Consider the following 27,090-nt stretch of genomic DNA (forward strand, 5'->3'; position numbering starts at 1 on the left):
TCATGTTTTCACATTATACTGATGAAGTTTGAAATAAATCTGGTGAAAATAAGATGGTGATTCAAAGCATTTTTGAAAGTGACACACTTCCTGCTGCCAGTTGGTGGCGCTATAACTTTGACTCACAAAAGTCATATCCATGTGATCGGCTTCTTACAACAAACACACAGCTGAAGTTTCATCCAAACCAGTCAATGTTTGCACAAGTTATAACACACTTCCTGTTTCCCTTTTCTCGCCATAAATTCGTTGCATCGCCACGGCCAGACTTTTCGAGATATCAAAAATCCGCTCGCAATTTAGCATCCTGGATATGTTCTCTTAATGCTGACCGAGTTTGGCAATGATCGAAACAATGGCCTCGGAGGAGTATATTAAATTCCAGAGCATGCGTTTTCCGAACAACCCATATTAGCTCACTTCCTGTAGGGCTGACACATAACTATGAGCACGAAAGTTGTTCGGCCCGATGAGATCTAAATGTGTACCAAGTTTCATACATGTACGTGCAAGTGTGTTTGATATATGGACCAAGTTTTCAGACCCCACTTTAGGGGGCGCTGTCGAGCCCCCCTGCCACGCCCGGGTACCAGCTTCAGCCCGGCTCTGATGGCCGCGCATTCCGACGCCTGTGCAAAGTTTCAAGAGTTTTCGAGCATGTTAAGTGCCCCAAAAGTACCCGAGAAGTCGAAAAAAAAAAAAAAAAAAAAAAAAAAACAAAGAATAATCTGAGGAAGAACAATAGGGCTCTGCGCCCTTTCAGGGCTTGGGCCCTAATTAAAGCTGCGAGCAGCGATGACGGGCCCAAGCCGGTGGCACCGCCACGCCGGTGGCATCAGCTTAACTGTGCACGGCAGGCAATATGCATTTAAACAGGAGAATATTTTAGAATCGCTCGAATATGCCACATTTACCGCAGCAACTGGTGCCACTATCACCACAAGCCACACCCATGATGTAATTTAAATCTAGATTAATTTTAATGTCATAGGATAAAATAGATAAAAGTTATCTTTTCCTGCTCAAAATTTTGTAAGTCCAGAAGGCCAGTATTTAATTCAAGGTGTTTGTAGTTCTTTTTTACTAATTCACACTAAAGTGATAGTTTTTTGTGATAGTCTATGATACGAAAGGGTTAAATTATCTTTCCCAGAGAGAAAGGCACACACACAAACTCACAGGGTGAGAGAGACACCCCCCTCCCCCCCACACACACGTGCGCTCACACACACTCAAACACACACACAGGGTGAGCCTGAGAGTGAGGGGGGAGGGGAAGGACTGAGAGAGAGGCAATCTGCACATTGAACAAGATTCACAAGATTTTAACAACAAAAAGAAATAAAATCTAAATGGTGGGAGAAAGTTTTTTTTATTTCACTCTCTGAAAAAATTATTTTGAATATATTTGAAATCAATATGTGTGGTCCAATATAAAAAATAAATGACAAAATTAATAAATGGAACCAAATCACAGAAACAGCAAAGATGATTTTAATATCAGTGTTAGGTAAGAGTAAGATGCGTGTCTACATTTTATGGAAGTTTATTATAAATAGCCACTTTTATAAAATCATGTGAAATTTATGTTTTAATACATTTATATTATATCAGTAAATAATTAATTTAAAGACATATGCATCATCCGTAATCTTGGCAAACACATCACATGACGTTTTTATTTCAAGTGAAAGTTATTTGTGATAGCCTATATGAAAGGGTTAAATTATCATCATCAAGAGAGAAAGTCACACACACACACACACACACACACACACACACACACACAGTGATAGAGTGAGAGTGAGGGAGAGGGGGAGGGGAAGGACTGAGAGAAAGGCACACACACAAACTCACAGGGTGAGAGTGAGGGGGAAGGGGAAAGACAGGCAGAGGGCATTCCATAGACTTAATGGTTTTTATTAGGGGGGGTAACGATTCGTTTTAACAACGATACGATTCGTATCACGATTTGAGGTTGTCGATACGATTCAAGGACGATATTGGTTAATTTAGAACGATACGATCCGAAATGATTCAGTGACTTGAAATCGATTCAGTAACTTTTTAGCCAAAAATTGTGTGACTGAAATAAATATCTGGATACTGGTCAGTGCAGGTGAAATTTCCAAGATTCCTGTTGTTTCTTGTAAGGGAATCCGGTATATCAATTAATTATGGATATAAACAAACAAGTAAACAACAATTAATGGCAAATGCATTAAAATTTTATTTGAATAAAGTGCAACCAACAGTTTAGGTTGAATTAACAGGAAGATAACCTTTTCTGCTCTCATTTTCAATATTCAATACATATTCAATAAAAGCACAGTAAGTGCAACCAACATTTCAACAGTAGGTTAACCTGCTACTTCTGCTTTTGTTTTCCAACATAAAAATATTACAATATTAATATAAAAAATAAAGTGCAACTAACTTCTCTTCAGGTTTAATTAATAGTAAGTTTACCTGCTACTTTTGCTGTTGTTTTTCAACATTAAAATAATACAAATACAATATTAATATCAAAAATAAAGTGCAACCAACATTTCTTCAGATTGAATAAACTGGCCTGCTACTACTCTCAGTTTAATAAACAAACAATATTTAACAAAAGATAAAAAAATTAACCCATCCGCCATGCTATGTTTTGTTTTCTCAAGCCCCGTTCACACCGCCAGCGACACGCAGCGACAAAGCGACACGATCCCATTCATTTCAATGAGCGCTGCTGCTGGTGCGTTGCGATGATGTCACAGATAGGCAGACTGAATCGAGTAACGTTTAACGCCTTTATCATTAAAAGTGCTAAGAAAAAACATCCATATAAAGTCTGATGTGCTTAAATCCAATGCGTTATTTCCTATGATCGATACAATCGATTGATTACCTTTTAAAACGATGTTAGATCGATATATGTCGTCCGGAAGGCCAACTTGCCGAGCACAGATCGATGTAGTTAGATCATAGGAAAATAAATCGATACATCGATGTAGTAGATGAATCGTTACACCCCTAGTTTTTATACTGTACAAACTGTACATTCTATCCCCCTACACTACCCCTAAACCTACATATCACACACACACACACACACACACACACACACACACACACACACACACACACACACACACACACACACACACACACAGGGCCGTTTGAAGAAATTTGGGGGCCCCAAGCAAAATGGACATAGAGACAGTGCAAATATTGTTGTTGCATATACTGTCCATAAAATTTGAAAACATTTGCAAAAAACACCACTGTATCATTAAAAAAAAAATTGTAAACCTTTAACCATTTTTAAAACATCTATAAACATTACATAGATAGACGGACCAGATATTCCTAACACTTTGGGAATACTTAAGGGTTACTAGTTGGTTTGTAAACTGTCTATAAACATTATCTAGATGGTTATTATAAAGTTGCAACAGATGACTATAATACCTTGATAAATAGTTAATAAACAGTACCAGTAAAACATGTGGGTTGTCCTGATACTGTACTTCAAAATGTAACAGTGTAAAAATTGCCACAGAATAAAGTAATTGTTCAAGATCCATTGGTAACTTATAAAAATAATGTCATATTTGCAAACTGTCACTACCGTATATATCCCGACACTAGCACACTAAGATAAGCTATGAAAAAAATAATGTTCCTCTGCCTCTTTCTGGTTAAATAATGTTTATAATAATTGTTAATATAGCATGCTATATTAACTATTCCAGGTTATTTATGCATAGCATAAATAATAGTTAGTATAGCATGCTATGCCACTTTCATCAAAACATATTACAAAGCTATAGCAATCTCATGTAATTTCGTCTGTTCGAAAAAAAAGTTGCTCTAACTGTTCGTTACAAGCAGCATTTGCCGTCAGGCAGGTAACGATAGCTAACATAAACATATTTTTGCTAGCCTACCTGCTGCAAACTTACACCATTTTTGTACAAGACAAGTAGAGCTATTTTATCCAGTGTAATTTATCACATACCACTATCTAGTTTTTTTTCTTATCCTCCTCTTCCTTTCTCTATTTTCTTTTCTGGCTTCCTGAAGCATAAAATTCCGCTTCAAATCCGAGGATGTTTTGTATTTTGCCGCAGCAGAGATCACGTGGTTGGCTGGCTGCTGTCAGCGACTACTGAGAGGGGGCCTTTTAAGGGGGATCCCGATAACAGTGTCATTGCACTTTACTGCATTGACTATCAATGGGGCGCTCACACAGTTTGTCGTTTCATTTTATTCTTAACCTGTCGCTGTCTTGGGGCCCCAGGCCAGCTCGGGGCCCCAAGCAATTGCTTGGTTTGCCTGCCTTGTCGCGACGGGCCTGGTGTGTGTGTGTGTGTGTGTGTGTGTGTGTGTGTGTGTGTGTGTGTCAGTGTCCCTTGATTAGCTGAAATGAGAAGCATCCACACAGACAGGACACTGACACACACACACACACACACACACATACACAGACAGGACACTGACACACACACACACACACACACAGACAGGACGCTGGCATACAGCGCGCTCTCTTGTGTCTTGTCGCGCTTGGAGCATTTACATGAATAGGAGCGTGATCATGTAACGCTAAGCAAAAATGGATATAAAAACGGACGCTGCGTTATTTGCGTTAAATATTTTTAATGCGTTAAGCTTCCGTTTCACGTTGACCGAGTTTGGTGGAGATTGAATAAATCGCCTACGAGGAGAACGTAAAAACTCAGACCCTGAATTATACAAATATTCACGTTCAAACAAAAACTTTCTGTGAAAAAAAGACACTTATAAACAGACACTTGTAGAAAATAATGTGAATTTTGTTTTAAAATAAATTTGAACTATGTCAGTAAATAATGAATTTAAAGACAAATGTGTCAAAAGTGATCTTTGCAAACACAGCACATGACATTCTGTAAAGCACATGTATAGAAAACACACTCACACTCCTCTGTTTTAAAAAAGAGTTCTGTCTGAATGAGTACATGAAATCACGGCTGTCAGGTGATAAGAATTGTATCTCAAATGTCATTTAGAAAATTAGTCCTGTATTAGTAGTGATATAGTGTCATAGTTCATGTCCACATTAACCACTACGTTGTAATACCAGTGTAATACCCATGTCATCATAAACATTTGTGTCCTCATAAATCACATTAACAAGCACAGAGATAGAGAGAGAGAGAGAGAGAGAGAAAGGGAGTTTCAAAAATAATACAACACTGCCACCTTTTGGTGATAGAGGGGAGGGCACACAAACAGCCAAAAACATTATTAAACTTTGACATGTGGCCATGGCAACATTATTTGAAATATCAGGAATCCATTCATATGTCTCTATCTGTCATGTTTTCACATTATACTGATGAAGTTTGAAGTCAGTCGGGTGAAAATAAGATGGGGATTCAAAGCATTTTTGAAAGTGACACACTTCCTGCTGCCAGTTGGTGGCGCTTTAACTTTGACTCACAAAAGTCATATCCATGTGATCGGCCTCTTACAACGAATACACAGCTGAAGTTTCATCCAAATCATTCAATGTTTGCACAAGTTATTACACACTTCCTGTTTACCTTTTCTCGCCATAAATTCGTTGCTTCACCACGGCCAAACCGTTTAAGATATCAAAAATCCGTTCGCAATTTAGCATCCTCTGTGTCTTGACTTCATGCTGACCAAGTTTGGCACTGATTGAAACAATGGCCTCGGAGGAGTATATTAAATTCCAGAGCATGTGTTTTCAGAACAACCCATATTAGCTCACTTCCTGTTGGGCTGACACGTAACTTAGAGCACGAAAGTTGTTTGGCCCGATGAGGTCTATATGTGTACCGAGTTTCATACATGTACGTGCAAGTGTGTTTGATATATAGACCAAGTTTTCAGACCCCACTTTAGGGGGCGCTGTTGAGCCCCCCTGCCACGCCCGGGTACCAGCTTCAGCCCGGCCCTGATGGCCGCGCATTCCGATGTGTGTGCAAAGTTTCAAGAGTTTTTGAGCATGGTAAGAGCCCCAAAAGTGCCCGAGAAGTCGATAAAATAATAATAATAAGAAACAGAGGAAGAACAATAGGGCTCTGCGCCCTTTGGGCTTGGGCCCTAATAATAATAATAAGAAACAGAGGAAGAACAATAGGGCTCTGCGCCCTTTCAGGGCTTGGGCCCTAATAAGAAACAGAGGAAGAACAATAGGGCTCTGCGCCCTTTGGGCTTGGGCCCTAATTAAAGCTGCGAGCAGCGATGACGGGCCCAAGCCGGTGGCACCGCCACGCCGGTGGCATCAGCATAACTGTGCACGGCAGGCAATATGCATTTAAACAGGATAATTTTTTTAAATCGCTCGAATGTCACATTTACCGCAGCAGCTGGTGCCACTATCACCACAAGCCACACCCATGATGTCATTTAAATGTAGATGATTTTTAATGTCATGGGATAAAATAGATCTCTTTCAAATATGTGAAAAGTTATCTTTTCCTGCTCAAAATGTTATAAGTCCAGAAGGCCAGTATTTAATTTAAGGTATTTGTATAGTTCTTTTTTTACTTATTCACAAGTGATAGTTATTTGTGATAGTCTATGATATGAAAGGGGTAAATTATCATCATCAAGAGAGAAAGGCACACACACAAACTCACAGGGTGAGAGAGAGACCCCCCACACACACACACCCAGGGTGAGCCTGAGAGTGAGGGAGGAGGGGAAGAACTGAGAGAGAGGCAATCTGCACATTGAACAAGATTCACAAGATTTTAACAACAAAAAGAAATAAAAACTAAATGGTGGGAGAAAGTTTTTTTACTTCAATCTCTGAAAACATTATTTTGAATATATTTGAAATCACAGATGTTGGGTGATGAGAATTGTAACTCAAATATAATTTAGAAAAATAGTCCTGTCTGAATAGTGATATGTCAGTGAGATCAGCTCGGGGCGCGCGCACCGTCTATGGGTGAGGTCACGTATTTTGCGAAATGCGCGGTTAGGTGATGTGTCGCCCTCCACACGTTGCGAAACATACTCCGAAATGGGGAAATGTAAATTTGCGGACTCCTGGTTGGAGAAGGATGAGTTTAAACAATGGCCTCAGGGTTTTTATATGGTTTTTCCTGCATAGCGGCCGCCTCCGTCAAATTTCGTGCCACCTCCGTCTGTCGACAAAACTCAAGACAGGCAGTCACTTGCTCAGATTAGGTATGTCGTGGTAATTAAATAATCATCAGAAATATATATTGTCACATGATCTTTCAGCAATCATTATTAGTATTTTATGATTTGCTAGTACAAAGTCATCTAAAGCCATTCCATAGCTGAATGTCTTTCCTCCGCTGTAGCTGTCCATCATTCTCCGTTCAGCATTCAAACTGCGCGTCGCGTTTGGTTACAGTCAGTCAGCTGCTCGGTAAAGCTCACTCCAAGATGATATTGTCACAGTGTCTGGTTTGTGTTCCCCGGGGGTCCACTAGAGGTCTCCCTCTTATTGTCACCGTTCATTCTGGAACTGCATTTCCCACAATCCTTGTCTGCACTCATCACTGTCATTGTTCCCAGCTGTTCCCCATCATGATTGTTAGTTCTGTGTGTATTTATACCCTGTCTGTTTTAGTGTTTGTTACGGAGTCCTTGTATTTATCACGCCACTTCTGTGTTCTGTTTTCTTACCTGTTCTGGTCTTGTATTTTGGATTGCTTTATTGGATGTTGACCCCTGCTTGGACTGGATTACGTTACGGAATATCCCAATAAAACTGCTATTGGATCTAACCCCTGTTTCCCGTGTGTGGTTCGTGACAGAAGGACTCCGTCATGCAAAGATCCAGCGGTATGGGTTTTCGTGTCTCTTCCCCAGCCACCGAGAGGGAGAGGAGGCAGCAGAGGGGGAATTCTCCATCAGGAGAGGTTCCACCTCGTATGAACATTTTCCAGTGTTTTGCCTTATGGGCTCGTAGAACTGAGGAGAACATGGCGGCCAACTCCCCTCTCTTCAGCCCCGAACCAGAGCCGTCCAGCCCAGAGCCTGCACCTCCCCATCATGAACGGAGGAGAAGGAGGAGGAGGAGGAAGCAGGCGTCCACTGTTCCCGTGCAGCCCGTTGTAGTCCCGGAGGTCGTCCCCTTGCAGCCCACGGTGGTTCCGGTGGTCCGTGCTCTGGTGGTCTCTGATCCGGTGGTCCCTGCTCCGGTGGTCCCTGCTCCGGTGGTCCCTGCTCCGGTGGTCCCTGCTCCGGTGGTCCCTGCTCCGGTGGTCCCTGCTCCGGTGGTCCGAGTTCTGGTGGTCCGTGCTCCGGTGGACTCCGTTCCGGTGGTCCCTGCCCTGGTGGTCCCTGCTCCGGTGGTCCGTCTTCCGGTGGTCCCTGTTTCGGTGGTCCCTGTTCCGGTGGACCCTGTTTCGGTGGTGGACCCTGTTCCGGTGGTGGACCCTGTTCCGGTTGTCCCTGCTCTGGTGGTCCCGAGTCCGGACACGGCCTGGAGGGCTGTGATGGGATGTTACGTGGTGGCAGTCCTGCGTGCTTGGGAGGAGCACAGAGCTTTCTCCAAAGCTCCGGAGGTTGTTCCGGTGGATCGTGTTCCGGTGGTCCCAGTTCCGGGGGACCCAATTCCGGTGGTCCCAGTTCCGGTGGATCGTGTTCCGGTGGTCCCAGTTCCGGTGGATCGCGTTCCGGTGGTCCAAGTTCCGGCGGATCGTGTTCCGGTGGTCCCAGTTCTGGTGGTTCCAGTTCTGGTGGTGGATCGTGTTCCGGTGGTCTCCATTCCAGTGGATACAGTTCTGGAGGTCGTTCCCGTGCAGCCCGCTGTCGTCCCAGAGGTCGTCCCCATGCAGCCCACCATCAGTCCTGCCATGGCCAAGAGGACTGTCTTCCTCTTTTATGCAGTCGCGGTACTGCATGCGTGGAGGAGGCACAGCATGTCTGCCGATCCAGAGACGGTTCAGGTCTCGTCTGCCGAGCCGGTGACTCCGGACAAGATGGCCGTCGCCGAGCCTGTGTCTCTGGACAAGATGGCCGCCGCCGAGCCGGTGTCTGTTCCTGAGGAGATATCTGTTCCTGAGCCTGTGTCTGTTCCTGTTAATGAGCCAGTGTCTGTTTCTGTGCCTGAGCCATTGTGTGTCCCTGAGCAGGTACCTGTTCCGTGGCCGCCCGAGGGAAAGTCTCCGCCCTGGCCGCCTGATGGACTGTCTGCTCTGCCCTGGCCGCCCAAGGGAAAGTCTCTGCCCTGGCCGCCCGATGAACTGTCTGCTTCGCCCTGGCCACCCGATGGGTCGTCTGCTTCGCCCTGGCAGCCGGCTAAGCAGTCACCCCGTTTCCGTTCCCTTCCATGGACCTGGCCCCCCATCCCTCCCCCTGATCCTCCAGCGTTCTGGAGGATCACCCTCCTGGACTCTTGTTTTGTCTGGTTTTTTTCTGTGGGTCTTGGAGCGTCTGGTAGCCGCTCCGTAGAAGGGGGGTTATGTCACAGTGTCTGGTTTGTGTTCCCCGGGGGTCCACTAGAGGTCTCTCTCTTATTGTCACCATTCATTCTGGAACTGCATTTCCCACAATCCTTGTCTGCACTCATCACTGCACTCGTCATTGTTCCCAGCTGTTCCCCATCATGATTGTTAGTTCTTTGTGTATTTATACCATGTCTGTTTTAGTGTTTGTTACGGAGTCCTTGTATTTATCACGCCACTTCTGTGTTCTGTTTTCTTACCTGTTCTGGTCTTGTATTTTGGATTGCTTTATTGGATGTTGACCCCTGCTTGGACTGGATTACGTTACGGAATATCCCAATAAAACTGCTATTGGATCTAACCCCTGTTTCCCGTGTGTGGTTCGTGACAGATATATTCCCGTTATAATACTTGATATGTAGATAAAATAATTTATCTTCCTGGAGTTTATCTAGCGGTTTCTGAACGATGTTGTGCTCCCTACCCGGGTGACAACACAAGGCATCACACGCACACTAACCGGAATTTAAAACTGTGAGGAAACGAATAATCAGTGACCTTTTGGACCGACATACATAGTAGACTCGCGGTGCACTGCGCCCTCTGACTACATGTTGCTTTAAGCGCATCATTCTGCACCCGGGATGCGCATAAGCGCATTGTGCCACGCTTTCATATATTTTCATAGTTTTGTGCACTTAAAGATGATTAAAAAAAATATTTGTTCTCACGTATCTATCATATATTTGTTGTCCCTTTACAGAGCTGCACATTACGTTTACAATAAACTATAAATCTTGAAATGTTATATTTGTGTAGGCCCATATAATTATTTACATTCATATATAAATTAAATATAAATTGTTTTTTTATAAATGTATTTAATAAGAACACAAAGTAATTTGTACCTTTTCATTAACATTTTTAGATTTTATAAAATTAGTCCAGAGATGTTTTTTCAAGAATTACTTTTTGTAATTGCAATGTCTTTTAACTATCCACTCACCTAATTTAATATATATTTTTGTCATAGCTTATGATTATATATTTTTATTTTATTGCTCAACAGTAGTTCTCATCGCCGATGAGGTCTTTAAATATTTTGAGAAGGTCTTAAAAAGGTATTAAAATTTACTTCAGGATTCCTGCATATACATCATACGTGATCTTGGCAAACACAGCACATGACGTTTTTATTTAAAATTAGAACGTTTTAAATTAGTTAAATTAGATTAGTTAAATTAGAGAGAGAGAGAGAGCGAGCGAGAGCGAGAGCGAGAGCGAGAGCGAGAGCGAGAGCGAGAGCGAGAGCGAGAGCGAGAGCGAGAGAGAGAGAGAGAGAGTTTTTTTTTATCCTGCTTCAAAACTAACACAATGCTGCTATCTTGTGTTCATTGAGGGAAGGGCAGCACACACAGGCACAATACAATATACAAAGAAATATTTATAAAATATATAAATATTCATCTGAAAAATAGTATAGTCATTTTAAATAAATCTAAGTTCAATTACCAAACATACAATCTTAATTTAATTGAAATCAAAACATAATTTTACAAGATATGAGAGAATTTCTGTTCCCCTTTTTTGTCCTTATTTAATCCCTCGGCATGGCAACACTGTTTGAGATATCCAAAATCCGTTCGCATTTTAGCATCTTCCTTATCTTTGTTTCATGTTGACCGAGTTTGGTGGAGATTGAATAAATCGCCTACGAGGAGAACGTAAAAACTCAGAGCCTGAATTATACCAATATTCACGTTCAAACCAAAATATCTGACTTCCTGTTGGTCGGAGCTAATGACTGTAAATTAGAAAGTTGTCCGGCTCGAAGAGAACATCATATGTATCGAGTTTGGTGACTGAAGATAAAACTAACCCCCCCACTTTTGTCAAAAGGTGGCGCTATAGAGCCCCTCATCCCCACCCGTTTCTGAGGCTTTGCCCATGTGTACTGACTGACATCTCTGATGTGTGTGTTAAGTTTCATGCAATTTCAAGCATGCTACGTGTCTCAAAAACAGCCAAAAACATTATTAAACTTTGACACGTTGCCATGGCAACAGTATTGGAAATTTCAGAAATCCATTCATATGTCTATATCTGCCATGTTTTCACATTATACTGATGAAGTTTGAAGTCAATCGGGTGAAAATAAGACAGTGATTTAAAGCATTTAAAAAAAGTGACACTTCTTGCTGCCAGTTGGTGGCGCTATAACTTTGACTCACAAAAGTCCTATCCATGCGATCGGCTTCTTACAACGAACACACAGCTGAAGTTTCATCCAAATCAGTCAATGTTTGCACAAGTTATAACACACTTCCTGTTTCCCTTTTCTTGTCATAAATTCGTTGCTTCGCCACGGCCAAACCATTCAAGATATCAAAAATCCGCTCGCAATTTAGCATCCTGAATATGTTCACTTAATGCTGACCGAGTTTGGTGCTGATCGAAACAATGGCCTCTGAGGAGTATATTAAATTCCAGAGCATGCTTTTTACAAAAAACCCAAAATAGCTCACTTCCTGTTGGGCGAAGTTTATGACTATGAGTGCGGTAGTTGTTCGGCCCGATGAGATCTATATGTGTACCGAGTTTCATATACAGGGAGTGCAGAATTATTAGGCACGTTGATTTTCTGATCATATTTTTTTTCCAGGCACATTTGACCAATTCCAAACCACAGTAATCCTAATAACTACTATTGATTTAGTATTTAATAATGTATAAGTGATATATAATTGTTCATGAAGGATGGAAATGAAAATCACCTTATATTCAGGTGTGCAGAATTATTAGGCATGTTTTCTTTTACAGATAAATTGAGCCAAAAAAGAGATTTAACTCAGACTGAAAAGTCAAAAAGTATTAAATGCCCATGAGAAGGATGCAATACTAATGCAATACTAGACATTGCAGTTAAGGCATGACCATTGGACAGTGAAATGCTCGTTGGGTCAGCAGGATCTGACAAAAACAGGTGGTGAAGAAAAGACACCTGTTAACTGCAAAAGAATTAAGAATTAAGGTGAAGAATTAAGGGTGAAACCATCAGGAACCCTTTAGTCTCCAGCGCCACCATTTTCCAAAGCTGCAACCTACCTGGAGTCTCCAGAAGTGCAAGGTGTCAGGATCTCAGAGACTTCAGTTAGGTAAAGAATCCTAAAAAATGACCCCCACTAGATAAGAATCACAAGCTGAAGTGTTGTAAAATACATGAAGAAGGTTTTTTTATAGGCTTTATGGACAGATAGGTTGAGTGTGACTCTTGAAGGACCAGCACCACATCCTCTAGTACCACTGTTTGTAGAATTCATCTTCCAGAATCTGGCAGTACGTTTTGGGAGTTCATTTTAGTCCATCCTGAAGTCCGTTTTGCAGAGATGGACTAAAATGAACTCCCAAAAAATGATTTATCACTTTCAACCAATAGGTGGCACTGTTACGATGTGGTGTGGCCAGAATAAGGGAACAATGACACATGCAAAGATTGGTGTCAATATATCAAAGCAGGGAGTCAATATAGTGTCAATATGTCATTGCAGAGATATAGCCTCAAGAGGCCATTTCATTATAAGTATGGACCACATGCGGTGCCTTTTGAAACCTTGATTTGCAATTTGAAACCTTTTAAGTACCTTAAAGGCATGGTGCTGATGGCACATACCAAGTTTCGTAATGATACAACAATTCATTTGTGAAGCATAGCATTTTATATCATAATACTGCATTGTAGTCAATGGGAATTTCATGTTGTTCTATTATAGCGCCATCAAGTGGCACAATCCTACCATTTTTTTATGTGTCCTCGGAATGAGCCCATACATGTCTGTATCAAGTTTGGTGAAAATATCTTGTTTTGTTTTGGAGTTATAGACATTTATATGAAAAAACACATGAAAAATGACTGACACCTGACTTTGATTGGATTTTACACCCCCTTACTATCAATATTTTGACATTTGGGCATTAGTGTATAGTAGTGTTAATTTCGTCAGACGAGACGAGACTAAATATGTTCGTTAACAACCTTTTTTTCCATGACGAAGACGAGACGATGACGAGACTGCACCAATGTCCAAAAACACTGACTAAGACTAAATTAACATGCATTATTGTTGACGAAAAAGAACGAGACTAAAATGTTTTGCATACAATAAAAACTAAGATAAAATCTCTCTTCATTTTCGTCTACAATTGTCTCTACTTTTTCATCATGAGATGAATATTCAGCTGTTCAAAATATTCCGAAAGAGTTCCCGCTGATGCTCGAGTAGGCTACAGGTCTCTAGACTCCGCCTGTAATCTCTCGCAGCGGTGCGCATGGTCACGTGGTTCCCGGAGCGCTCAATACTTCTAGCGCTGTGTCCGTACATTTGAATGGCTTAAGCCGCGTAAGTTACACAACAGCTTCACTATACAGGTGTTTGCAGCAATTTTTGGCAAACCAAACAGCATAGTGTGCGTCAGCCACATTTACAGTATCATTTTATTATGGAGAGTGATAGAGATGCAACATTGTTAACATTAATATTAATGTTTTTCTTGTATTTAGCCCTCAGGTATTCCTTACTAATTATAAGTCACACTTATACTCATTGATGGTCAAATGTGATCATACACCTTAACTATTTTAAAAATAAATAACCTATATTTTAATTCAATAATATTTATTGAATATTTTGAGGAGATCTTTTGGTTCTAAATACTATTTTTGCAATACTTATGGTCCATTAATGACCACTTAAAATATTTTTCTTCTAATATTTTTATTATTTATATTACAATTAGTGTGTTAATTAAGGTTAAAATAGAGAATTCCACTGCAAAGAGGCAAATTAGAGCCATTTTGTGGCTGGAAAAATGAAAAATGTCACTTGTAATGCCATTAGCCTACCCACTGGGTGCCTGTATGGCTCTTTAATAAATATACATGTAGTCTAGTTGCTCAAAAATGTATTGCAGATCATAACTGCTTACTTATTTGTGAAATTTTGAAATGTTAATAATAGTGAATAGTAAAGAATGCAAGCAAATATAATATAACCCAAAAAAAGTGTAAAAAACTTATTTTTCCTTATATGTACAGTAGGCTATATACATATGAATTCATACTGAATCAAGATCGAAATCAATATTTGTGCCCATCGTCTCATGAGCTAATGCTGATTTTAGGCATCTAAGGCAGCTGTAAATCAACCAGTTAGCTGTGGTGTTGTGGCACACACATTATGCAGGTTATATGTACTTTATGTAACTTATTTTGCCACAAAATATAGTGAGTTTTCCTTTGACTAAAGCTAGACTAAAATGACAAGACTTTTAGTCGACTAAAACTTGACTAACAAAAAAATATATGTGAATGACTAAATATGACTAAAACTAACAAGGACATTTGGCACAAGACTAAGACTAAGACTAAATTAAAAATAGGTGACAAAATTAACACTAGTGTATAGCTATCGACCTATGTTTCCGAACTTCTGACACTGGTTTCGTCTCAATGGGACTAGCGGTTTCGAAGATATCAGCTATCCATCCATCCATCCATCATCTTCCGCTTATCCGGGGCCGGGTCGCGGGGGCAACAGTCTAAGCAGAGACGCCCAGACTTCCCTCTCCCTAGCCACTTCCTCTAGCTCTTCCGGGGGAACCCCGAGGCGTTCCCAGGCCAGCCGGGAGACATAGTCCCTCCAGCGTGTCCTAGGTCTTCCCCGGGGCCTCCTCCCGGTGGGACGTGCCTGGAACACCTCCCTGGGAAGGCGTCCAGGAGGCATCCGAAATAGATGCCCGAGCCACCTCAGCTGGTCCCTCTCGATGTGGAGGAGCAGCGGCTCTACTCCGAGTTCCTCCCGAGTGACTGAGCTCCTCACCCTATCTCTAAGGGAGCGCCCAGCCACCCTGCGGAGAAAGCTCATTTCGGCCGCCTGTATCCGGGATCTTGTCCTTTCGGTCATGACCCACAGCTCATGACCATAGGTGAGGGTAGGAACGTAGATTGACCGGTAAATCGAGAGCTTTGCCTTGCAGCTCAGCTCCTTCTTCACCACGACAGACCGGTACATCGACCGCATTACTGCAGAAGCTGCACCGATCCGTCTGTCAATCTCCCGTTCCATCCTCCCCTCACTCGTGAACAAGACCCCAAGATACTTAAACTCCTCCACTTGAGGCAGGAACTCTCCACCCACCTGAAGCTGGCAAGCCACCCTTTTCCGACTGAGAACCATGGCCTCGGATTTGGAGGTGCTGATTCTCATCCCAGCCGCTTCACACTCGGCCGCAAACCGTCCCAGTGCATGCTGAAGGTCCTGGTTAGAGGAAGCCAACACGACAACATCATCTGCAAAAAGCAGTGACGAAATCGTGTGGTTCCCAAACCGGACACTCTCCGGCCCAAGGCTGCGCCTAGAAATTCTGTCCATAAAAATTATGAACAGAACCGGTGACAAAGGGCAGCCCTGCCGGAGTCCAACATGCACCGGGAACAAGTCTGACTTACTGCCGGCAATGCGGACCAAGCTCCTGCTCTGGTTGTACAGGGACTGAACAGCCCTAAGCAGGGGGCCGCCGACCCCATACTCCCAGAGCACCCTCCACAGGATGCCACGAGGAACACAGTCGAATGCCTTCTCCAAATCCACAAAACACATGTGGACTGGTTGGGCAAACTCCCATGAACCCCCCAGCACCCTGGAAAGGGTATAGAGCTGGTCCAGTGTTCCACGACCGGGACGAAAACCACACTGTTCCTCCTGAATCAGAGGTTCCACTATCGGCCGAATTCTCCTCTCCAGTACCCTGGCATAGACTTTCCCGGGGAGGCTGAGAAGTGTGATCCCCCTATAGTTGGAACACACTCTCCGGTCCCCCTTCTTGAAAAGAGGGACCACCACCCCGGTCTGCCAGTCCAGAGGTACTGTCCCCGACCGCCATGCGATGCTGCAGAGGCGTGTCAGCCAAGACAGCCCCACAACATCCAGAGACTTGAGGTACTCAGGGCGGATCTCATCCAACCCCGGTGCCTTGCCACCGAGGAGCTTTTAACCACCTCGATGACTTCAGCCCGGGTGATGGACGAGTCCACCTCTGAGTCCCCAGCCACTGCTTCCTCAACGGAAGACATGTCGGTGGGATTGAGGAGATCCTCGAAGTATTCCTTCCACCGCCCGACGATATCCCCAGTTGAGGTCAACAGGTGCCCATCTCCACTGTAAACAGTGTTGGTAGGGCACTGCTTCCCCCTCCTGAGGCGTCGAACGGTTTGCCAGAATCTCTTCGAGGCCGACCGATAGTCTTTCTCCATGGCCTCACCAAACTCCTCCCAGGCCCGATTTTTTGCCTCCACGACTACCCGGGCTGCAGTCCGCTTGGCCTGCCGGTACCGGTCAGCTGCCTCCGGAGTCCCACAAGCCATCCAGGCCCGATAGGACTCCTTCTTCAGCTTGACGGCATCCCTTACTTCCGGTGTCCACCACCGGGTTCGGGGATTGCCGCCTCGACAGGCACCGGAGACCTTACGGCCACAGCTCTGAGCGGCCGCAGCGACAATGGAGGTGGAGAACATGGTCCACTCGGACTCAATATCTCCAGACTCCCTCGGGATCCGGTCGAAGTTCTGCCGGAGGTGGGAGTTGAAGATCTCTCTGACAGGGGGCTCGGCCAAACGTTCCCAACAGACCCTCACAGTACGTTTGGGTCTGCCGGGTCTGTCCAGCCTCCTCCGCCGCCATCGGATCCAACTCACCACCAGGTGGTGATCAGTTGACAGCTCCGCCCCTCTCTTCACCCAATGTCTTCATGTGGTTCCAGAGCCCAAGCTGTGCGTGGAGGTGAGCCCGACTATCTCTAGTCGGTACCTCTCGACCTCCCGCACAAGCTCAGGCTCCTTCCCCGCCAACGAGGTGACATTCCACGTCCCTAAAGCCAGATTCCGTGTCCAGAGATCGGGTCGTCGGGGGCCTCGCCCTCGACTGCTGCCCGATTCACAAAGCACCGGCCCCTTACGCTCCCTCCTGCAGGTGGTGAGCAGATATCAGCTAATGTTTTTTAAGCGCTAAATTGGAACGCTGCAAAGACCATATGCCGAAACCTAGCAAATCTGGTATCGTTGGACTCGGCAAGGATTCAGGAGGCAAAAAAAGTGACTCCCATGAAAATAAGTCAATCTTACCCAAAGTTATAAGCATTTGAAAAAAAAAATTCTCCACTAGGTGGCGCTGTTTCGAAACTTCTCAGGCTCCTTCAGGGCATCGTGCTGATGACCCATACCAAGTTTCGTAACAATCCGTTCATGCGTTCATAAAATACAGCATTTTAGCACATAATTCAAAATGGCCGACAGCCAAAATGGCCGATATGGTAAAATTGGATATCAAACGACTCGGCATACCGTCCTGAATCTAACGAGACCACTTTTAGACAAACGGTTCAAAAGTTATAAGCAAAAATAGCCATTTTTGGTGTCGCCAAAATAGCCATTCCACAATAGCCAGTAGGTGGCGCTGTGCTGAAACGCTGCATGTTGCCTCAGGTCATGCTTGCGATGATATGTACCAAGTTTGGTTTGAAAACGATAAAGCGTTGTGGAGATATTGCCTTAAGCGTGTTTTTGCAAGCGTTACGTAAAATTTGTTTGCGCGTTTATCGAAAACGATTTGACGAATCCACTTGAATTCCATGTTTTTTTTGTCAGCATGGTCTGAAGATGATCTGGTTAAATTTTCGTGAAAATCGGATAAACCGTCTAGGACGAGTTCGCAAAAGTAGGTTTTTCGGAAAATTCAAAATGGCGGGAAAATTTTAATGACGGAAAATGACGTCATAGGGTGCAATCGAATCGGCTTGAGCCAATAAATTAGATGAAAAAAGAATTTTGTTTCTAGCCCTTATGGTTCAAAAGTTATTAGCATAAACATGAGTAAAATTTTGGACAGGTGGTGGCGCTAGAGGGATTGAGTTAGACACTCCAAATTTGCTATGTTGACACTTCAGACTGTCCTCTATGAGTGTGCCAAATTTCATAACTTTCCCGCAAATGGTTCTATGGGCTGCCATAGACTCCCATGGCGGAAGAAGAAGAAGAAGAAGAATAGGAACGCTAACGGTTTCAATAGGTGCCTCCGCACCTTCGGTGCTTGGCCCCTAATAATAAGAACCGGAACGGTTTCAATAGGTGCCTTCGCACCTTCGGTGCTTGGCCCCTAAATATAGCTGCAAGCAGCAATACCGGGGCCAAGCGCAAAGAAGAAGACAAGACATGCCAAAATGGCTGGCAGTGTCAGATCAACTACAGCAATGAGCAATTAATCACGTTTTAAGATGATTTTAGGCAAAAGGCTGAAAAATGCATTGTAGTCTGAGAGTGTCAGACCAACTGCAACAATGAACAATTATACAGTTTAAGAAGATTAGGCAAAATGGCTGAAATATATATAGAGTCACTGATAATCTAAGTTAATGGTTTATCACTTTTGACCAATAGATGGCACAGTTACGAAATTGATGTGGTGTGGTCAGAATAAGGGAACAATGACACATGCAAAGTTTGATGCCAATATGTTAAAGCATTGCAGAGATACAGCCTCAAGAGTCATTTTGGCATCATGGCTCAACTTCGTCGCTGCGGTTTACAAAAACAGTTTCATCTATTGATGCAAAATCCCAAACTTTTTGTTGACACAGTCTGAAGATGATACGATTCGATTTTGGTGGAAATTGGACAAACGGTCTAGGATGAGTTTGAAAAAGTAGGTTTTGATCAAATAAGAACATTGAGGACAGGATGTTGGACCAAATATGACAAAATTAGTATCTATGTTCTCGGCATGAGCCAATAAATGTATTATGACCAGTTTCATTAAACTAGGCTAATTTAATCAAAAGTTATTAGCATGTTTGTAAATGTTGTTATAACCTTTGACCACAAGGTGGCACTGCCCCAAAACTTTGAGTACCTTCAAAGCATGGTGCGGAAGACACATACCAAGTTTCGTAACAATAGACTAATGCGTTTGTAAAATATATTATTTTAGCACATAATTCAAAATGGCCGACAGCCAAAATGGCCGAAATGGTAAAATTGAATATCAAACGACTCAGCATGCCGTCCTGAATCTAACGAGACAACTTTTATGATCTTTGGACAAACGGTTCAAAAGTTATAAGCCAGTAGGTGGCGCTGCGCCGAAACGCTGCATGTTGCCTCAGGTCATGCTTGTGATGACATGTACCAAGTTTGGTTTGAACACGATAAAGCGTTGCGGAGATATTGCCTTAAGTGTGTTTTTGCAAACGTTATGTAAAATTTGTTCGCGCGTTTATCGAAAACGATTAGACGAATCAACTTGATTTGCAAGATTTTTTGTTAATATTGTCTGAAGATGATCTGGTTCAATTTTCGTGCAAATCGGATGAACCGTCTAGGACGAGTTCGCAAAAGTAGGTTTTTCGGTTAATTGAAAATGGCGGGGAAATGACGTCATAGGTGCAATCGAATTGGCATGAGCTCAGAAATTAGAGGAAAAAAGAATTTCGTTTCTAGCCCTTACGGTTCAAAGGTTATTAGCATAAACATGAGTACACATTTGGACAGGTGGTGGCGCTAGAGGGATTGAGATAGAGACACCAAAATTGCCATGGTGACATACCAGACCGTCCTCTATTAGTGTGCCAAATTTCATAACTTTTTACCATACGGTTCTATGGGCTGCCATAGACTCCCATGGCGGAAGAAAAAAAGACGGGAACAGTTTTAATAGGTGCCTTCGCACCTTCGGTGCTTGGCCCCTAATAATAGGAACGGGAACGGTTTCAATAGGTGCCTTCGCACCTTCGGTGCTTGGCCCCTAATAATAATAATAATAGGAACGGGAACGGTTTCAATAGGTGCCTTCGCACCTTCGGTGCTTGGCCCCTAATAATAATCTGAGCAAAAACAATAGGGCTCTGCGCCCTTTCAGGCTTGAGCCCTAATAATAATCCTAAGGAAAACAATAGGGCTCTGCGCCCTTTCAGGCTTGAGCCCTAATAATAATCCTAAGGAAAACAATAGGGCTCTGCGCCCTTTCAGGCTTCAGCCCTAAAAAAAGAATAATCTGAGGAAGAACAATAGGGCTCTGCGCCCTTTCAGGGCTTGGGCCCTAATAATAATCTTAAGGAAAACAATAGGGCTCTGCGCCCTTTCAGGCTTGAGCCCTAATAAAAAAAAGAATAATCTGAGGAAGAACAATAGGGCTCTGCGCCCTTTCAGGGCTTGGGCCCTAATAAACTTTCGAATTTCAATAGGGTCCTCACACCATCGGTGCTCGGGCCCTAATTACATAGCATCTTTCAATTTAATATTTGACAGAAATTCTAAAATTACTCCAGGAGAAACCTTTTTAAAAATGTCCATTAATGTGTTTTCTGAATAAAACCGTTCTCTAATATTATTTAAAAAAGGACATTCTATTAAAATATGTTTTACACTCGTGAAATTCTTACACAGATCACAAACCAGTTTCTCTTCCCCGTTCAATAAATAGGAATGAGTGAGTCTTGAATGTCCAATTCTGCACCTCGTATATACAACCTGGTCATATCTATTTAAGTAATAACTCCTTGATTTAAAACTGGATTCACCTCATATAATTTGTTATTTACACATTCATTCCATTCCATTTGCCATTTCTTGTAAATGTACAGGTTCGATATGGGTTTAACGTCAGATGCTGGTATTTTACATTCTGTCTTTTCCAACTGAAGTGCTTCCTTTGCTGCTTTATCTGCTTGTTCATTACCAGTCAAACCCATATGGCCTGGTATCCAACAAAAAACAATATTAACATCTTGTTTCTTTAAAGAGTCCACTTTTCCTATTATGCTGGTAATTATAGTTTGTTCAGTTTTCAAAGAATCAAGTGCTTGTAGGCAGGATTTAGAATCTGTGCAAATTGAAAAGTTACGTAGTTGTTCCTTCTCTATTTTTTCAAGAGCTAGAAGTAATGCACATGCTTCAGCTGTGAAGACTGAACTTTGTCCAGAGATACACTTGCCATAGCGTTTTGACCCAATCACTACTGCAGCAGATACCCGACTGTCTGACTTTGATCCATCTGTGTACACAGGTACATGAGTTGGTAAGCTGTGCCTTATATCCAAAAATTCCTCCTGATAGACATTTGGATGATTTATGTTTTTTATAAACTGAGCCAGGTTCATCATGAAGATGGGTTTTTTAATATTCCAAGGCGGTATAGGACACAGATGCGTCAATGTAAGGATATCCAAATTAATGTCCATATTTTCCAAGTGTGATTTTATACGAATTCCAAAAGGACTGATGTATGTGGGTCTGTCTTCATACAAATGTGAATACTGAGGATGAAAAACTGAAGGATATGCTGGGTTCCTTTTAGGTAGTTATCATCACGCTAATGTAAGTTCAAGTGTTAATAAGTTTGGTTTTAGTTCGTTATTTGATGCTATAAAAACGGGGCTTGACAGCTGAAATTGACAGCTTCTGTGAGCAAAGTCGTCACTGAAGCACCAACGAACTAATATAATGAAAGCTCATGGCTTGAATGACAGCAGTCATGTGTAATGTACCTGATGTGCAATCCTTCTGAAAGCACAGTGTCCATCTGCATCCCTCCAATTCTGTTGAAGATAATGGCTCTCTGGCCACCCTCCACTACACACACACACAGCAAAACACAATTAGTTACTAAACTCCCAATAAATCATGTATGAGTTCAGAACATGTGAAGAAGAAGAAGCACCAACGAACTAATATAATGAAAGCTCATGGCTTGAATGACAGTAGTCATGTGTAATGTACCTGATGTGCAGCAATTATTACTTTTGTGTGAACTTTCATTCATTATTTAATTTGCCCACCCTAACTATGTAATCCTCCTTTATTTTTTCAGTGTGTGCTTTACCTGTGTATGTGGCTTCTTTGACCCCGTAGGCAAGGGCTCCGGCTCCAATGAGCAGCTTCACGCCAAGCCCAACCCCTCGAGGACCAGACCCCATCCTGCCGACAATCTGCCTCAGCTGCTGCAAAAAGTTCTGAGACAAACAGAAATGTCAAGTCAGTTTTCAAATATATATTCAAATGGTTATTTACATTATATGAATGATGTTGTCTTATAACTAGACAGCATGATATATCATATTCAACATGCTTGATCCTCCTCTTACTAATGCACAGACATTGGCCCTCATTTATCAATCTTGCGTAGAAACGGGCGCATATGTTGGCGTAAGATGATGCTTACACTCCTCTCACCGCCTGATTTATGAAGCTGTGCGCACCTCTGAAATCCAGGCGTACGCAAAACCTGCCCTTGATAAATGCCGCGGCTGAAAACGATCGTCATTAGAATAACACGCCCCTATATATTCAAGTCTCTGCCTCCCCCACGCCCTCATTTTACGCCGTGGACACACGGAAGACGGCAAAGAAGCGAAACTTCAGCGTCGTGGAGATCCAGACCATCACCACCAGGGAAGTGGGAAAAAAAACTAAATTGTTTTATTTGGGAGTTTAAAGAGTGGGATTAAAGGCGCCCACAAAAAGGTGTACGGTGGAAATCCAGTTTAAATAGCTGTTTGGATGAGAAATTACCAATCACAATTCATTATTTTACAGCACGTGTTTTGAAATAATTAGCATTTAATTTCGTATCACGTCACATGTATTGGGGTGTACAATAGTGATGATGATGATGTGATGTGGAGTACCATTCATTCACATTAATAATTGCATGACAATTTGTAAGATTCTTCTTCGTATTATTATGATTTGTATTATTAATGACGCTTATTGTTATTTAGAAGAAGAATGTCGTTATTATTATTATTTATTTTATTATTATTTAAAAGAAGAAGAATGTCATTTTTATTATTTTGTCAGTCTGAATTATTTTCAGTCCCAGTCCACGCAGCGTGCCTAACCCTGAAACGACAGAGGCTCACAACTGGAGGAATACATATATGCCTACAAATCAAATGCTTTGGTAAAGTCACACAAATTAAACATTGAAGTCCATGTTGCACACAAATAAACACTGAAGTTTATAATTACTATATCCCTATTCGCACGGGATTAGTAGCCTATTATGTGGGGACCTCTGGTGATTTGTAATAATTGCAGAGAATGTCTATGATCTTAATCCCGTGCGAATCGGCCATGTCTGTAATATGTAAAGTAAATATTCCCCCGCAAATTACCTACCAAATTTCGCGAAACACAGAGGTCCTGTGATAACATTAGTCCCGTGCGAATCGCCATCTCTGTGATTTGGCCGGGATTAGGCGGATCGTATATCATTTTTGCAAGGTTTGTGTCCTGTGCGCATTTCTATCTTTATCTTTCACGAAGAATGGAGCTAGGCTGCATATAATGCGTACCGTTATGAAGTCCCGTGCGGCCGCGCCGATTATACTTTCACTTTAGAATGAGCACCAATTTGGGAGTAAATTGCTTGAATGGTGTGTTTAATATTATTCTTAATGAAAAACACAAAAACAGAACAGTACAATGACAACTCGCTTAAATGGGCACTTACATTTAGCTTTGAAACTGAATCTTCCGTCGTATATTGTTATTATATTGCTCAGTTACGTTTTTAATTGCGTCTGTTCTCTAACTGAACAAAATAATTTTTATTACTATAAAACAATCAAAATGATATCGATACGACGCTTTATAATTTCATACAGATATAACGAAAAAACATTTTCAAGTCTTTACATCATATCCGGGAGATAAGTCAGTAAATTCGAGTAAAATCACAGCTAATCTCGTGCGAATGCGCCACGCAAAATTCAGATGTGGGGGAGTAATTTCTAAATCACACGAGGTCCCCAGATAATAGCGTACTTATCCCGTGTGAATAGGGCTTTAGTTGTTGTTGTTGTTGTTGTTTTACAGGTCATAATATAGCATATCTTTGTCAGTGTGTTTTGTGGTGTTAGCAATTGTTTTTCTGCGCATTTTCGCAATAACTCAAAACGTGCGTACACCACCTCCTGAGCTGGCGTAGGATTTGAGCGTGCCGTACGCCAACGTCCATATTGATAAATCTCAAAGTCACCGTGGTTTTGGGTGTACGCCAGGCGTACACTGGAAATTTGGTGTACGCACTTTTGATAAATAAGGGCCATAGAGTGCCGAAGTTATGATGTCACTTTGTAGGCCAAAACGCGGAAGTGAGTTAGCATTTTAGCACTTCCGGTTCCCTCGCCCTAAAGTCTATGGGTTTTTTAAATGGGTTTTTGCTAAATCGCCTGAAATAAGGTCTGTGGTTAACAAAGCCTCTAAATATTTTCACGTTTTGATCTATGACATAAAACACATTAGTTAAAACCTGCTTGTGATTTTTTTTTACTTTATTGTGTCTTAAAAACGGTGGTTGCTAAAAAATCTCTCACTAGCCCGCGTTGGGGCCGATTCAAGATAGCGGCGAGACCAGACGCGATTTGAATAGACCTGTAACGACTGTTGAAGATTGCTGCTCAATTTAACATTTAGAATTTAATTTTGCTGCTAAAAGTTTTTTTTTTTTTTACTGGTTGCTTGACTGCAGTGTTATTAAATTTAAAATGTATATTTAATGCAACTGAATGTATAAATCAAATACTTTAAAGACATAAAGCTGATCTCAAGCCAATTTGATTCAACTCAGATTCGAAATAATTTCTTAGTAGACTACAAAAAGACATGAAATTTGATAAAATCTTATAAAAACTCTTAATAATGCCATTAGTGTTTTTTTTGTGCAAGATACCAGTAGCCTGCGGAGTACGAATTCAATGAATAAATGAATGTGGGGTACGAGTACACGTAATGCAATTCAAGTGTGCCAAACTGACCTTGTCTAGGACAAATGAGGGCCAACTTTAAAATACTGTTTTAAATTCACCATATAACTGGCACACATTGTTATTTTAGAGAGAGCTATATCATAATAATTATATCTCAATGAAGGTCACACACAATGTTGTACAAGGTGCGTCATAGTGGCATAACTGAACCCTGCAAAGCTAGCACACTAAGATACTAGCATAGCTTTTTAAAGACATAAATAAACCTATACAATTAAATGCAAAATACTAGACCTCAGTTATTTAAACTGCAGTTATTACCTGCAAACAAAATATTCATTTACATTCCCAATACGTTTTTTATCATTTTAAATATTAAGTAACTTACAGCGGGATCTTTACTCGCCATGCTGCTGTCCAGTTCTCGACTATACGTCACCTGTGACAGTCCAAGCACGTGATGTTGCACGTCCTGGTGCACCATGGGAGTTTGTGCAGCAGTGAAATGAACGTGATTAAACCGCGACGATCTTTAACAAAGCTTCCTTTAGAGACTCGTGGAGAACCTTTTACTTTCGTAGTTGGATTAAACTTTAATCACATGTCACTTTTGGATCTGTTTATGAGAACACTTGAGAGTAGGCTACGTCTTGAACGTGTCAGAAGGTGGCAGTAGAGAACTCTTGTTTATAGAGTAATGGCAAAAACAAACATCTCTAAAGCTAAATCTATTCATTAGAATCACATTATTGTAACGCAAATGTTTTTATTTAATATAATTTTATTTAAATAAGCAAAAAGGTAGTGTACAATTAAGCTACCATGCAATGTTTTGTTTATAAAAAGTTTATTTAAATCAACATAAATCATCAATAGGCCCCCCCACACACACACCAATTACACACAAAATAATATTAAATAAAATTATATATATATATATATATATATATATATATATATATATATATATATATATATATATATATATATATATATATATATATATATATATATATATATATATATATATATATATATATGCCAAACTGACTTTGTCTAGGACAAATTAGGGCCAACTTTAAAATAATGTTTTAAATTCAACATATAACTGGCACACATTGTTATTTTAGAGAGAGATATATCATAATAATTATATCTAAATTATATATATATATATATATATATATATATATATATATATATATATATATATATATATATATATATATATATATATATATATATATATATATTCAAGCGGGCAAGGGCATGGTTCAGCATATGAGTCAAATGAACATGTATTTAATGTATTGTTTCTTTAATATATTAAAAAATTGTTTTAAATGATTATTTCTGTGGTTAAATGCTTATTCAACATTGAGAACATTTGCACAACTGCAGGATTAATTGCAGTAGCTTGCTTTTCTGAATCTCGGTGTGTGACATATTGGCCCTTACATTTCTCACTTCCTGTACTGGGCAACCTGCCCTCAAAACCGCAGAGAGATTTTTCAACTTTGACTTTGTACATCACACACTCTCTCACTCACGCCAATGCCATCATAGCTGAATAAAATATTGAAATGCTTGAAAATGCTGGAACATTTATGCAACAAAGACTTTATATCTCAACCCACAGTTCACATCAATTCCATCAAACATGCAATGAGTCAGAAATAAGTATAATACATTATGATGCAAACTCTCTGTCTGCTTCCAACCAAGTTCTTTTTGTGTGTCCTAATCATTGATGCGAAGACAATCAATCACTGTCCTTTTACACAAGACTTTTTTATTTCAAAATCTTTTACACAAGTCAGTCGGACTAATAGGCATGCGTATTTGT

General features: G+C 41.4%; 1 protein-coding gene across 3 annotated transcripts in view; it reads right to left on the reverse strand.

Annotated features, from left to right (window-relative positions):
- phb2a (prohibitin 2a) overlaps positions 1–25,765 on the reverse strand; it is a 141,684-nt gene extending 115,919 nt beyond the window's left edge. For all 3 annotated transcript variants that reach the window (XM_079820310.1, XM_079820309.1, XM_079820308.1), the window contains exons 1-3: positions 25,633–25,765; positions 22,355–22,484; positions 22,020–22,104 (exon numbers count right to left, since the gene is read on the reverse strand). In XM_079820310.1, coding sequence (XP_079676436.1) covers positions 22,020–22,104; positions 22,355–22,484; positions 25,633–25,728 — 311 coding nt within the window. In that variant the 5' untranslated portion in view covers positions 25,729–25,765. The remainder of the gene's footprint in view (positions 1–22,019; positions 22,105–22,354; positions 22,485–25,632) is intronic.
- Between the last annotated feature and the right edge of the window lie 1,325 nt (positions 25,766–27,090).

The sequence above is a fragment of the Gobio gobio genome (genome assembly GCF_949357685.1).
Source record: "Gobio gobio genome assembly, chromosome: 6".
In the NCBI taxonomy this organism is placed as follows: domain Eukaryota; kingdom Metazoa; phylum Chordata; class Actinopteri; order Cypriniformes; family Gobionidae; genus Gobio; species Gobio gobio.